Here is a 14,352-nt window from a genome sequence, read left to right as displayed (position 1 = left end):
CAACACCATGACTGTCATCAGGAAGGCCCAGCAACGCCTGCACTTCCTGAGAAAACTTAGGAGGAACGACGTCAGCCAGGAGCTGCTGGTAACGTTCTACCGCTCAACCATTGAGAGCATTCTGTCCTATGGCATCACAGTGTGGTTTTCCCACTGCACTGAAGCAGAACGGCAGAGTCTCCAGAGAGTGGTAAAGACAGCGCAGAGGATCATCGGCTGCCCCCTCCCCTCACTGAAGGACATTTACCAGTCTCGCTGTATCAGCAGAGTGACTAGCATCACCACTAACTCCACCCATTCTGCTTTCCCTCTGTTTGAACTGCTGCCCTCTGGAAGGAGGTACAGGTCCATCAGAACCAGGACAAACAGACTAAGAAACAGCTTTTTTCCATAGGCAATTATCATACGGAATGCACATACGTCCACCAACCACACCTCACTCTAATTTTACTACAATGCGTGCAATATCCTGACTGTCTAACCGGGTCACTGTGCAATAACTTGATATTTATTAAGCTGTGCTCACAGCAACTCATGTAATTCCTTTCTATTTTATTCACAAATATTTAATATTTAACAGTTTCTGTCCATATTGTTCATTTTTTGTTAAGAGTTGTAAATACAGTATTTCTTTTTCTATTCTATTATTATTTTTATTTTATGTAACTCCTTCACTCCAAGGCTGCTGCAATTTCATTGTATCCCCATGTACAATGACAATAAACGATTCTGATTCTGATTATATCACTTAGACACAGATGGAGAACCATATCAACTGGATTGGTAACAGCAACAACCACCGACCAAGCCGGCAAGCCCTGGCAGAAAAGATCCCCACAAGAAACACTGCAGGCTGTTCCATAAAAAATATAGTTTTACCATTGCCTTGCAGATCACAGTTGAAGTGGTTTAGTTTTCCTAAAAAAATTCAGAATGATTGAAGTTACAGGTGAACTTTTAGACAACATTTGATCCAAAAAGGTCCGAAAACGTCTTTTTAGGCAAAACTGCAAACACCTATTTTTTTGCATAACTTATCTTTCAAATATCAGCACAAAAAAATTAAAAACGGTAGAGATCTGTGTTTGCTGCCTTCCATATTTTTTTCAGACTTAAAAGTGTAACAGATGATTTATAAAAAATCCTTTTTCATCCAAAAACCTGTGTTAAATCTGTCTAGACTCCAAACAAACATTTTTTTATGGTAACTTATGTTTCAACAATCGACACCAATTTTCACACACCTATAGCTGAACATGTCCCATAGCTCCCTGAATATTTTCATAGATATACAATGAACTGGTCATTCTAACATCTAGCATTCTAACATCTAACATCTTACATGTCAAAGCCTCTCTCAGCCTGGCTCTGCTGAAGGAGTCGTGTTACAACCCCGCCCCCTCCTGCTGGGACCCCTGCTATGTAAATTAGCAAGCAGTGAACAGAGAGATGAGGAGTAAGAATGGCCATTACTCAGGCATGCATAATCCAAAGACAGCCAGTTAAACACTGAAAGACATATTTTTCGGTATGTCTTTCATACATCTTTAGTATTAAAAACTCTCCAAGATGAATGTGCCTGACTCCACCTGCAGGTGGATCACAGACTTCCTGACGGACAGACAGCAGTATGTGAGGCTGGGGAAGCTCGTCTCAGATACTCGGACCACAAGCACCGGATACCCCCAGGGCTGTGTCCTTTCACCCCTGTTACTCTCCCTGTACACAAACAGCTGCACAGCTGGTCACCTGTCTGTCAAACTCCTGAAGTTTGCTGACGACACCACACTCATCGGCCTCATCTCTGACGGAGATGAGTTGGCCTACAGGAGTGAAATAGCCAGGCTGGTGTCATAGTGCAGCGCTAACAACCTGGAGCTTAATGCTCTGAAGACAGTGGAGATGACAGTGGACTTCAGGAAGGCCCCAGCCCCCCTCCCCCCTGTCATCCTCTGTGACTCCCCGGTGACCTCTGTGGAGTCCTTCTGCTTCCTGGGAACCATCATCAGCCAGGACCTCAAGTGGGAGCAGAACATCAGCTCCATCACTAAGAAGGTCCAGCAGAGGATGTACTTCCTGAGGCAGCTGAAGAAGTTTCACCTCCCTGAAAAGATGCTGGTAGACTTCTACGATGCCATCATCGAATCCACCCTCACGTCCTCCATCACAGTCTGGTTCGCTGCGGCCACGGCCAGAGACAAGGCCAAGCTGCAACGCGTCATCCACTCAGCAGAGAAGGTGATCGGCTGCCACCTCCCGTCTCTCCAGGAGCTGCACATCTCCAGGACCTGGAGGCGGGCAGCCAGGATTGTAGCCAACCCCTCTCATCCAGGACATAATCTCTTTCGGCCCCTCCCTTCTGGCAAGAGGCTCCGGTCCATCAGGACCAGGACCTCGCGCCACAAGAACAGCTTCTTCCCCACTGCAGTCAGCCTGCTGAACAGTACCCCAACTCCCCCAGGTGACCCCCCCTCCCCCCCCGCCCACCAAAGGACTGTCGGTGCCACTTACAGGCCCCACCATCCCAGCCCATCTGTGCTCCCACTTTAATTCACCTTACTCTACTGTATATAGTGTGTTGTTGTTGTTAACTTAATTTTTAACTTATTCTTAATTGCACTATACACCAAGTCAAATTCCTCGTTTTGTAAAGTGCGCTCTACTGAACCTGGCAATAAAACTTTTTCTGATTTCTGATTCTGATTCTGATTCTATTAATCATTGTTTTTTATTCATTCAAAATGCAATTAAATCAATATTTTATCTTTTTTCTTTTCCTTTTTCTTTTTTTTTATCTCTTATATCCTTTTTTATAATCAATGTTTGAACTTCTTTTCCTTTCTATTGTCATGGTTTCAGTTTGTTGTCTTGTTTTTCGCTTTAGTTCTTGTTCTGTCTTGTTTGGTTCTGTTTCCTGTTTTATTTTGAAAGGTTTCCTGTCTTGTCATGTTTCTTGAGTTTTACTTCCTTTGGTCCCCATCTGCCCTAATCGTGTTCACCTGTGTCTTGTCTGCCCTGTCTGTATATAAGTCTTGTCTCTCCCTTCCTCCTGTGCTGGTCCATTAACTTCTGCTCATGTTGATCACGTCTTCTTGTCTGGCGTCCATGTCCCTTGCCATGCCACAGTAAGTTTTTGTTTTTAGTTTTGTCATCCTGCTCTGCAGCGCTTTTTGCTAGTTAAATAAACCCACTTGCCCTGAACCCGTTTGCCTCCCGTCTCTGCGCCTGGGTCCTACCTGCTCTCGAGCCTCCCCCCCACACGACATCTATACATCCAATGAAATTAAACTACAAATCAACAAACACAACTGATAACAAATGTCTCTAAAAAATGATGTGTATATTTGCAGAACCTTAAAAACACCAAACAAATAACAAATGCTTCCCAATTAAAGCACAAAAAATGGAACACAAAATGTAAAACCCAAGTTAGAAATTGCAATTTTAAAAAGATACTATTTCAGCAGCTTTTCAAAATCAATCACCAATTCTACTCTTCTGTGGATGAAACAAAGAACTCCAGAACAATGAAGCCATTTCTCTAAGTCTCTCTCACCTTCAGTTTTAAACAAGGTCTGTGAAAATCCACCATACATTGGTCACATGAACTCAGAGACCTGCTAAAAGTGCACAATTGTAAAAGCTCTTTTATATAGACAACTGTTTGTTTGCTTAGAGCTCTAAATATAAAAAAAAATGCTTTTCTATCACCTAGACACAGATGGAGAACCATATCAACTGGATTAATAACAGGGTGGCATGTTTAGGTTTAAACTTACATCAAAAGACAACATGAAGCTGTCCATCACATTTTTGACCTAAACATGTAAACACATCCTTGGCTCTGCGGTTAGGAAATGGTATTTGGGAATCTCTTTATACCAGGAGCCAGCCTGGCCATTGGAACATCGCCACAGTGCCCATCCAGACTGGGACAGCAACGGGGTCCACTTCAGAGCCGTGAGCTGCTGTGTTTAACTCCAGCTGTCCCAGCAAGGGAAACAACTGCAGCAACATCCACTGACCAAGCTGACAAGCCCTGGCAGAAAAGATCCCCACAAGAAAAACACTGGCTCAGGCAGGCTGGTCAAAAAAAAATAGTTTTGCCATTGTCTTGCAGCTCGCAGATCAAGTGGTTTAGTTTTCCAGTAATGTCAGTCAAGAATGCAAGTTCAGATTCACAATGTTCATATTCACCATATTCAACAGACATCTCCTCCAATAGCACCTTAAAAATCCTGTGCTGTTTTGCTTTGCAGCTGAGGTTGTTTACGATTTTCAGAATAAGAGTCATTATATGTCCAGAGCCAATCACTTCTGCACATAAGGCCTGCTGGTGAATGACGCAGCAGTAATGCAGACATTTTGGAAAGTCTGGGTCAGCTTTACAGTGAGTGATGAAACCTGTTTGTCTATTGATCATAGCAGGAGTCCCATCTGCAGTCACTGCTACCAGCTTTTCTAATTGTACCTTTTTCTGCACAAAAACTCCTTCACCGTGTTATACATTTCAACTCCTCTTGTAGTTGTCTGTTAGGGCAGATGTGTCAGGAGTTCTTCTCTTGTGGAAACCAAAAGCTATGCTGTACTGTTGCCGTCCACAGACTCATCACACTGGACGTTAACCACCTGCACTTTGCAAGATCCCGGTCCAGCTAATTGGCCAAGTTATCAGACATAGCTGACACTCATCTAGACATTGTAGTGGAAATTGAATGAGTTCTATTGTTCTCATCCTTAGGGACAGTGATAGCAATTATCATCATTGCTTGAATTTTTTTCATGCTATATGCAAAAGTCTTTGTCCCTTAAGGCAACAGATTACAGCCCCCCCCCCCCCCCCCCCCCCCCCAGGCTGCTGTCGTATTAACATTAGCTTGGAGCTCCAGAATGGACAAGAAAAAACGACGAGAATGGCTCGAGCAGGGCGTTGCTCACGGGGCGGTCGCTCGTGCCATGCGGTCGCACGTGCTCGGGCCCGCTAAATGCTACTTGTAGCTTTAATTGGAGTTGGTCTTTAAATGCATTGCCACTTGCCTACCAATTCATGTGCATTTTTGTTTAAGTTCCAGACGTGTGTCAAATCAAATTTGAGTTTATTTTCTGCAGAAGGCTTGCTGTAAGCAAAACAAACTGTTCTTTTTTTACACGCAGACCTTATAAAGTGTTTTCGGTTTTTCATAATCATGCATTTCAAACAGAACAGTATGGTTTTTGAAGGGAATATTGAGAGGAAAAAGCTGGAAAGCTGGGCAACCAAAAGATGTGCAGAGCCATGTGTTGATAACATGAGACAACTTTCTATTTAACATGCTAACACGCTTCCGACAATTTCCCCCAGATGTGCCATGAAAAAAACAAAAAAAAAACTTCTGCTTGCAGCTTTTAAGCAGCCGCTTTGGCGTGAGCACAGAGGGCACCAAAGTCAACACTGAGTCAGACTTTTCACTGACAAGACCGAACAACAGGGCATTTCAGTAAAAAAAATCTCTGCTTTGAAAGTGCTTCAGTGCTGAAAAAGGAAGAGAAAAATCAATCTGAAATCAACTTAAATGGATTTAAAATGGTTTTGAGCAAACGGTTGTGCTTTACCCTCAAGACACATCTTTTATTTATTTGTTGTCTTTAGCTGAGCAATGTTTTTCAGTTCTGTTATTTTATCTAAAAAATTAGTAAATAAAAACTCTCAACATTTAAAAAATTAAAAACTGCACTTTTTCAGGTTGAATGATTTGTAATTTCTGACTTTCTTGACATTTTTTTCCGAAGGGTTGGTCTTTTGAAATTGTTTTGGTTGTAGATGTTGCCCTAACCCCAGTCCCACATCCACACTCACATTATAAGACACTAATGTTCATTGAAAAGTGATAAATCCAACAAAAGAGTGAACGAAAAACCACCAAGTTATTTGTTTTTAACTGACCCCTCAGATCACCTTCTGATCTATTTTACTAGCATTCCTAGTGGTCTTTTAATTGTGATTTATTGTTTTTAGCCAAAATGTAAAAATAAAATAAAATAACAGTGTCGTTTTCTAGGAAGTAGTTTTTGCAGAGCATCAGTAGCTTATTAGAAATTAACCTCTGAGTTGTGGACAGTACAGTTGGTATGGAGCAACCCCGACCCCACTTCCCTTCCCTCTTGTTGAGAGCTCTCTGTTCATGCAGAGCATATTTTCTACATCACAAATACAACCTTTTTCAAATGGTATTTTTTTCATCTGTTTCTAATTGACAACATTTGGATAAAGTAATACTTAAAAATGCTATTTTGATCCATCATCAGATCATGCAAACAGAAGATGATGAAAACACCAAAAACACAATTTTCATTGTAGCAGGTCTTTAAATGCTACAAAAAATACTAGAAAATATTTAACAAATAGGTTTAGAAGGATTTATTGTGACAGACATTCCTCATTTTGTTTTGTGTACCATTCAGTTCTTCAAATGGTTACATTTGTGTCATCTTAAACCATAATACGCTTAATTAGGTGGTATTGGTTAAATGAAGCTGGTTTTGATTTAACCAGAGAGAAGTCCATATCATGATTCCAATCAGCATTTCCCTCCTCCCACCTGTCTGTTTCCTTCCTCACTTTCTTTTCTTTCATCACTAAAGTTCAGGGAAAAAAAGCTTCACAATCCTTCTGTGCATTTGATTGTACTGCCAACACCTCAAGTGTATGTTTGTGGTAAATTGATTGGCGTGTCAGGATCAAATCTAAATTATTGTAATTTTCTGAGACTCTTTCAAATCACAGCCTCAAGTAAATGACTGAGTTCTGTTTGACTGGTTCAATTATTGTCTGTTTTTTCTGTTTTTGGCACATTTAAAGACTACACTTATGCTTGAGGAGTTAAACACTTATGACCAAAAGACACTGGCCTGCCAGTAACTATAAAAGCAACTAAACACATGGAAGCATCCTCAAAAAATTAACTCACGCTCTGAATCATTGATGAACCCCTAAAACGATGAGTCATAAAAATACCAGCAATGTCAGTAAACCTTTTCCAATTATTTTAGACCCAATACTGCAGGACGCCCTCAAAACTAAAAGCCATGTCCTCCTTCCAGCCTCCTTCTCCCTTGATTTCTCTCTCCTGTTCATCTCCTTAGACTGCCGACACATCCGTCAAGCGCTTTGACTCCTCATTCAAGAGAGCTTTATTGAAATTGAATAAGTAATCCATTGTTGACAGAGACGGGCAGGACAAAGACTCCTGAATCAAACCGTGGATCTTCACCTCCTCTCCTCCCTCTTTCTCGACTCCTTGTCCTGCTTTGTTAGCCGAGCTCCAGCGTGTGAGTGTGCACGCTGGAGCTGAAGCTGTGTGAAAGTTGAAAGTCCTCTTTATGTGCATGCTGCTGTCTGTGTGTGTGGGGCCCCTGGATGCAGTTGGCTGCTCAGTTGGAAAGAGGCGGATATGGCCTGAGCTGGACCCACCGACTGACTGGCAAGTGGCTCTGATGCAGCTGGGAATATTAACACGGCACACACGTTTACTGCCCTTCTGATGTGTGCCAAATGTACAACACTTAAACAGATTTTACCATCAGGTAAACAGCATGGATGGCAGGTGAAACACCTCTGCAACATCTGCGTGTCTCAGATGTTTGGATGTAGGCAGAGAGCTGCCAGAAGGGGAAGCATGCATGCCTCACACAGCCTTGGAAACATTTAAACACAAGAGAGCTTCATGAGAAAATGCATTTGGCTTCAGGGTTCAGACCAAATACTAGAGCAGAGCTGCCGCACATTAAACTTGCATGTTTGGGGGCTGCAGGTTCTCCACATTGCTCAAGCTCAAGCCAGACTTTGATAGAGGAAAAGATTTGAAAAAGGGGAGAGAAAAAAAACATGTCACAGTTCTGAATAGTTGTATTATCTGTCAGACTGAGCTCAAGCATAATTGTCTTAATTATCCCTGTTGGAATTACTTTGCCTTAAATTGTTCACATCCCTGTAGTCAGACTTAATGTGGCAGCGGCTCAGGAAACACAATCCTTGCCATGAGCTACAGGATCACTCAATTCAGTCTGCAAGTTTAGATAAAATTGCTGCTTAATGTTTCTTACTGAAGTTCAAGGTGACAGCGGCAGCCAAGATGTGACAAGAATGCAGTCCATTCATACCTTAGTCACAAGGGGCTCTGTGTCCTCCAAGATGGAGATGAAGGGGATTTCCAGGAAAGAGGAGAGGAACTCCACCTGGATTAACTCCTCTTTGGAGCGCGGGAAAGCCAGCACGGCTGACACCCCTCTGACCACGAGGTCCTGACAGGCGCTACGGGACAGCGACTCTGGGTCCCAGCCCGCGGGGGAGCGCGCCACCATCTCCAGACTCAGGTTGTAGGGTAGCAGGGGTGCCAGTTGGGAGGCTGTGGTGGCGGTGGAGTCCCCCCCTCCTCCGCTTTGGTGCCGGATGCTGGCCAGGGCGCGGTTGAGCGCGTTTTGTATCCGAGCTGGCTGGCGGGTCGGCAGGAGCGCGCCGAGGCGCACGGTGTGCCCTACCCGCGCGAGGATGGGGCACGGCTCCGTGTGAGGGACGCAGGCTTCGGGGGCGGAAAAGGCGCTTAAAAGGAGAATCAGCAGAAGCCGCCTGGCAGAGGCGAAAAGGAGACGAGTTCCTCCAGGGGCGAGGCAGTAGGTCCAGAGTCCAGAAAGCGGCACCATGCTGTAGCTCCGACACACAACTGAGGAGGACTGGGCTCTTCTCGGCGGGAGATGGCATAGCTCCCTCTTTCTCCCGGCTCCACCGCTTTTCTTGGACTTGGTGCTTCTTTTTTGTGCGCCTTTTCTTCTCGGTTGGGGTTGAAGGTGATCTAAGAGGGCGAACTGGCGTCTCACCTTTTCAAAGTTTTCATGTCAATAGCAGAAAGACGCGCCGGCGGAGCAGAGGGGAGAAGCGCGCGCGCAGCTCAGAGCGGTCGCCCTGCTTCTGTCAGTCTCTGCTGGAGGAAGGCGCACCAGCTGTGAAGAGTGCGTGCGTGAGTGAGCGTGTGCGCGTTTCATCATGTATGTGTGCACGCGCAAAAATTTGATTCGTCCACAAAGATCGACATCTGGAGAATTTGAATGACATTTAGATCATTTTGTTACATTTCATAGTTCCAGATTTATTTATTTAACTTTCTTCTCTAATAAACACAAACAAAATTGTGATTATTTTACATTCCAGCTTTTGGAAAATAAATAAATAAACAAACAAACAAACAAAAAAAGCAGGAGCTTGAAGAATAAAGATTTTTTGATTAACAAAAACTTTATTAGAAGTTGAGTTCTGTTATAAATGGAGGTCATTTGTTTTCGGTGATAGCGGGGGCCTCCTAAGCACCTCTGGGGCTCAGACCACGATGTTCCCGTCAGTTTGGCCCACACAAAACTAATAGCTCGCTGAAATCTCAATTTTCCCCCGAGATTTATTCCTACTTCCGCCCTGCAGTCCAAGAACATTACCCGTTGTGTAACCACATCTTTTCAGCACCACGGACAGCGCCAGTGCCATAAAAGAGATGTACTGTGCTTGCTAATTTGGCTTCAAGCGAGGGACAGCATTCAGTCTTTCCTTCATTCATTCAGCAGTCACTTCCATACCACTTCATCTAATTTTCCATCCCTAAAGGAGGGCGTTCAGTAAATCTTTGTGTCCACTTAGTGAAATCTGGTTCCCATGGAGTCCAGCCTCTCTCTTTCTTTCATTTTTGTTTGAGTCTGATGCAAAATGTGCATTTTTTTTAGGTCTCTGCTTTCCTGTCATTTATTGATTTTGGCATCCAGTGAAGCTGCATGCCCCCTTTCAGTGCTGGGTCTGATGGAAAGGTTTCAGAGAGACCCGCTCTTTCCTTGTCCTTTAACACTCTCCCACACACATTTCCAGGCTCAACAAGTCATTTTCCAGCCTGCTGGGTGACCTGGTGTGAAAGCAGCTCCTTATACCGATAAATCTGACACAGCTGTTGTCAAAAGAGAAAAAAAAAAGTTTTTTCTTCTTACCTCTCTTCCGTCTCCTCATGCTCCACTGGCTCCACGTTGAGAACAGATGAAAACCAACACTGCAGGCTTTGTTCTGCTGCAGAAACAGCAGCATTAAACTTGCATAGCTCTTCACACACACTCCCCGAGGTGAAAGCATAGCATATCCAAATGTATTTTCAGTCAGGTTTATGTATCTACAGTGAAACACCACGATGATTGAGGGAAGTTGAGTTCCCGACAAGGTGCTTCAAAATGTGAGCCATTAAAGCGTTTCTGCAAACAAAATTATACACCTCACCCAGAAAAACAATAACACCTACAATCAAGGCAAACTGCCTGATTTCCCACTCACTACACATCTCAGTTTACATGCCATTCCGGAAAAAAATAAACAGCCATCACTTTCTTTTGAAGGCATGAAATTAAAACTGTTCACAGTTTTGTGCAAAGTTGGTTGTACCTCATTTGCATGCAGATTACCTGGTGCAAAAAAGTTGCCTGACACAACGGGCATGAAACAAGAGAACATTTTTCTCTTTTCTTTTCTTTTGCACAAGATCATAACTCCAAAAAAACTGTTTTAGGACCCATTTCTAAGTTTAGACATTTCTATTCTCTTTGTCGTTATGGTTATTTTTATTCAGTGAACCACTTCAGGGCCTCAGGTCTTCTGGTGCAGGCTTTTTGATATTCTTGAAATTATACTTAAAAAAAAAAAAAACAATAGCTCATTTTTAAACCAACAGAATGACCTAATCACCTAAAGTGAAACAACCTTTTCTGTCTGGAGATGTTTTTATTTCTAAATATTTCTTAAGCTAAATGATTTTTTGGATTTAGTTTTTTATTTAGTGTTTTTATTTTTTGTTATTAAAAACTGTTCACTAATTTAGCTTTGTGTGCAAAAAATTGTGTCATATGTGATGTTTTTGTAATTTTTACTGACAATGAATACATTTTAAATATTTTTGAGGTTCTTACTTTCACATTTAACTTTTTCTTTCTTTCTGCATCTTTAAAACTAATTTCAACTTTAGCATGTCAATGTTATGTTTGCATGTTACCATTTGTCCTAATATGTATTCTGAGTCGTCTTCTTTGTAAGAGTCTAATGATGCCGTCTTCTTGCATCCTGAAAGTTTCTCTATAAATAAAGGTTTGATGTGTTTGATGCTGAAGTCACTTTTTCATCTGTGGTTTTAACCCTTGTGCTATCTTAGATGACCCCACCCAAACATTGACGTGTTCTCCCTACCATGACAAAGGTGGATAAAGGTGGAAAGATTTCATGTAATCCATGGACACCAGTGAAGATCACAAATCATTGATGAAAAAAAGGTTCAGAGCACTGTCTAGTGGGTCTAGATGACCCAACTCCCAATGTTAAAGTGCCTAGGACAGCACAAGGGTTAAATGCGTTGAGAAAATGCCAAGACATCAGCAGCAAACTTTAAAAACTCCTGCTGTGTATTAATGTGGAAATAGTCATTACAAAGCAAACAGACTTTATTGTTTATGGTTCCACCATAAAAAAAAAGAAATTTGTTTGATATTGATTTTAATTATTTTAGAAGTAGATGTCCTTGAAAATTCAGTTCGAATTTGACTGTGACTATTAGAGAAACACACAAAAAATCTCTGATCCTGTAATGACAAGCTTTTACTGTGAAAACCTAATCTTGAGAAAATAAAAAATACCAGTGTTTCAAGAAAAATATATTGCTTCCTAAACTGCAAGAAAAAGTAATCTTATCAACAATTTTTTTCAATAGTAAAATTAACTTCATTTTTTTCTTTAACATCATGCTTTTCTTAAGCCTTTCACAGTAAACTATAAATGATAATATATTATCTTTGGCACACTAAAGAACAATTTTTAATGAAATATTAGTTATTTTCAAAGCTCATTTTCCCACTCAGAAGTAAGACGACTCGATCTCTGAGGCACTGGCTTTCGCTCCCTTTTTCTGACGTCAACCTAGCTGCCTCAACAGCATGTCTGCGTTTCTCCCACGAAAACAAATAACATTTGCATTTGACTTAGCTGATCACTACTAGCTCTGCAGAGGAAGAGGGTGTGTGTGTGTGTGTGTGTTAGCCTGGGGGTGGTGCTGGCAGCACAGATTCTTCCGGGAATGGGCTGGTTCCCACTTTGTGATGTCACAATGTAAGAACCCACTTGTTTTTTGGGTTGGGAGGGGCTGGTGCTCAGAGAACAGGGTTTATATGGAATGCTAAAAGATGCATGAATGGAACAAAAAAGCGCTTTGGGGTTGTTTATCATGAGGAAAAAACATTATAATACACTAAAAAACTCAAAAATTTGATTTTGCATGATATAGGCCCTCCAAAGTCTTGGTTGGTTGGTCTCTCACATTCATGGCAAATTTCTTTTTTTCTTTTTTGGATTGTTTAAAGAAAATCTGCCAGTGAGATGAGAAGTTTTGACTAATTCCTAAGTGCCCTATTTTTGGAGTGTAAAGATCAAATCTAAGTAAAAACTATTCTGTTCCACATATTAAATAACAGCTAACATTACACACCTGAAGGAAAAACAAACTTTACTTTAACCAGAAGAGTTCTGTATTTTACACACATGACACCAAGGTGGAGAAGTTTGGCTTGAAAGTAGCGTCTGACAGTAACTGAACCTCCACGTGAAGCTGAGCCACGTGGGATTAAAACTGAACCACACACTTATTGCAAATGGTTAACATTCATTTTTACCGTTCCTGTCATTTTTTTCCTAGAAAATCCCTCTTGTTCCTTATTTTCTTTAATTGATTTTTTTTTCTCTCACATAACTTGGATGCTCATTTTTGAATAACAATCCAATACAGTGACTTTTTTCATAAAATACATGATGTTCTCAGTGTTTTTCAGCATTTGGCATGAGCAGAACTGAAAGCATCCCTGCTGAGGTGGAAATTTATTTCTGGCCATTGTGACACGCTCCCACTTGTTGCTCTCCTGCATGAATACAAAGCTTTGTTCAAGAATAGAATGGTGGTGCGATTGAGTTGCAGCAGCACAATACATTTCAGTGGGGAGAGTCTCATTAGGAGTCTCAAGCGGGGATTGGAACTCCTTCCAATGCCCTGATGTGTACAGAGGGAGAGTGATGACTGGGACATGTCCTCGGCGGGTCTCCAAAGGTTGTTACAGGTTTCCTACACGCATTCTTTATCCGTCTTACTGTTTCATATTAGCTGCTTCTCCCTTGTGGGTGTATTTGTTTTGATTGTGTACATTATGGAGGATTAATATGGAGAATAGGATTAAATGGGCATCAAAAACCCAATTAAAGTAGCCCTTGATCTTTGAAAATGAGGCCTCGTCTCTGTGTGAGATCCCTCCGTCTGTTTACTCATCACCTGCTGCTCTCCGTTTGCTCCGGCCCTCCTCCTACACCGACTACAGCTTGTCTTTACATTTCTTTTTGCATGCTCACATCTCCCTTTACATTCATATTTCTCCCCCTGCCACCCCTCTGTTCCCTGCATTCACCTTCACCCCCTCCCTCTGATCTCTCCTCCCACGTCTTTACTCTGCTCTTTCATGTTTTGTGTTCTCTTTGAGACAGATAGCAAATTTGCCATTTACTCCTTAACAGGCAACTTTTACTATTAAAGCACATCAGTGATTCCTTCCTGAAGCGAAACTTCAATTAGACTGGTAAAAGACTGCAGGAGAACATTGGGGTTCAGAGGAGGGGTGAGCCAGGCAGCAACAACTGCCAATTTGAGTCGGAGGTGAGTGCTCTCCTGTGTGCGGGATAGTTTTACGTCTGCACTTATGTGTCACATTGTGTGCATCTGCACCTGTGTGTGGGGATGTAATCCTGAATAATCTGGCATTACAAACCTAGGTAGCACAGAGGCTATTTGAAAAGCCAGAGAGCTGCAAATTAGTATTCCTAGCACGGCACTAAAAGCGCCGTAATATCACTTTTTAGCACAAAGCTCATTAACAAGAAGCAGGACAGAAGCAAGGGAATAGGGGGTCACAAACAAAGGGCAAAACTGGAAAAGGGGGTGGCAGGCATCAGGACCAGAGGAGTCTGAAAAAGAGGGAATGTTCTGGGAAGATTTGGAGTCGCTGAGTGTCGTGTCTTCCACAGTTGAAGCAAATTAACACAAGTTCATTCTTCTCAGCTCCTTTCACCCTCTGCTCTGCTGCCGTACAAAGACAGTGGTGTGTGGAGAGAGACTTATCTGGAAGCAACAGCAGCACCCTGCATGTGTGTGCGTGTTAGTGTGTATCTTTGTGTGCCAGCTTTGTGCATGCGCCTGTTTTTCAAGAGGGTTTTGTGCAGCACGACCGTGCACCGATGTTAACCTGCATGTGTCTGGCACACGCGCTCCATCATTT

General features: G+C 42.3%; 1 protein-coding gene across 1 annotated transcript in view; it reads right to left on the bottom strand.

Moving 5' to 3' along the window:
• grin3ba (glutamate receptor, ionotropic, N-methyl-D-aspartate 3Ba) overlaps positions 1 to 8,946 on the bottom strand; it is a 186,301-nt gene extending 177,355 nt beyond the window's left edge. The window contains exon 1 of the mRNA XM_023951528.2: positions 8,140 to 8,946. Within this exon, the coding sequence (XP_023807296.1) occupies positions 8,140 to 8,679 (540 nt within the window). The 5' untranslated portion in view covers positions 8,680 to 8,946. The remainder of the gene's footprint in view (positions 1 to 8,139) is intronic.
• Between the last annotated feature and the right edge of the window lie 5,406 nt (positions 8,947 to 14,352).

The sequence above is a fragment of the Oryzias latipes genome, chromosome 22, assembly GCF_053564925.1.
Source record: "Oryzias latipes strain Hd-rR chromosome 22, Olatipes_Hd-rR_3.1".
Taxonomy (NCBI): domain Eukaryota; kingdom Metazoa; phylum Chordata; class Actinopteri; order Beloniformes; family Adrianichthyidae; genus Oryzias; species Oryzias latipes.
Note: the sequence above shows the minus strand (reverse complement) of the source record. Positions and strands in the feature narration are given on the sequence as shown.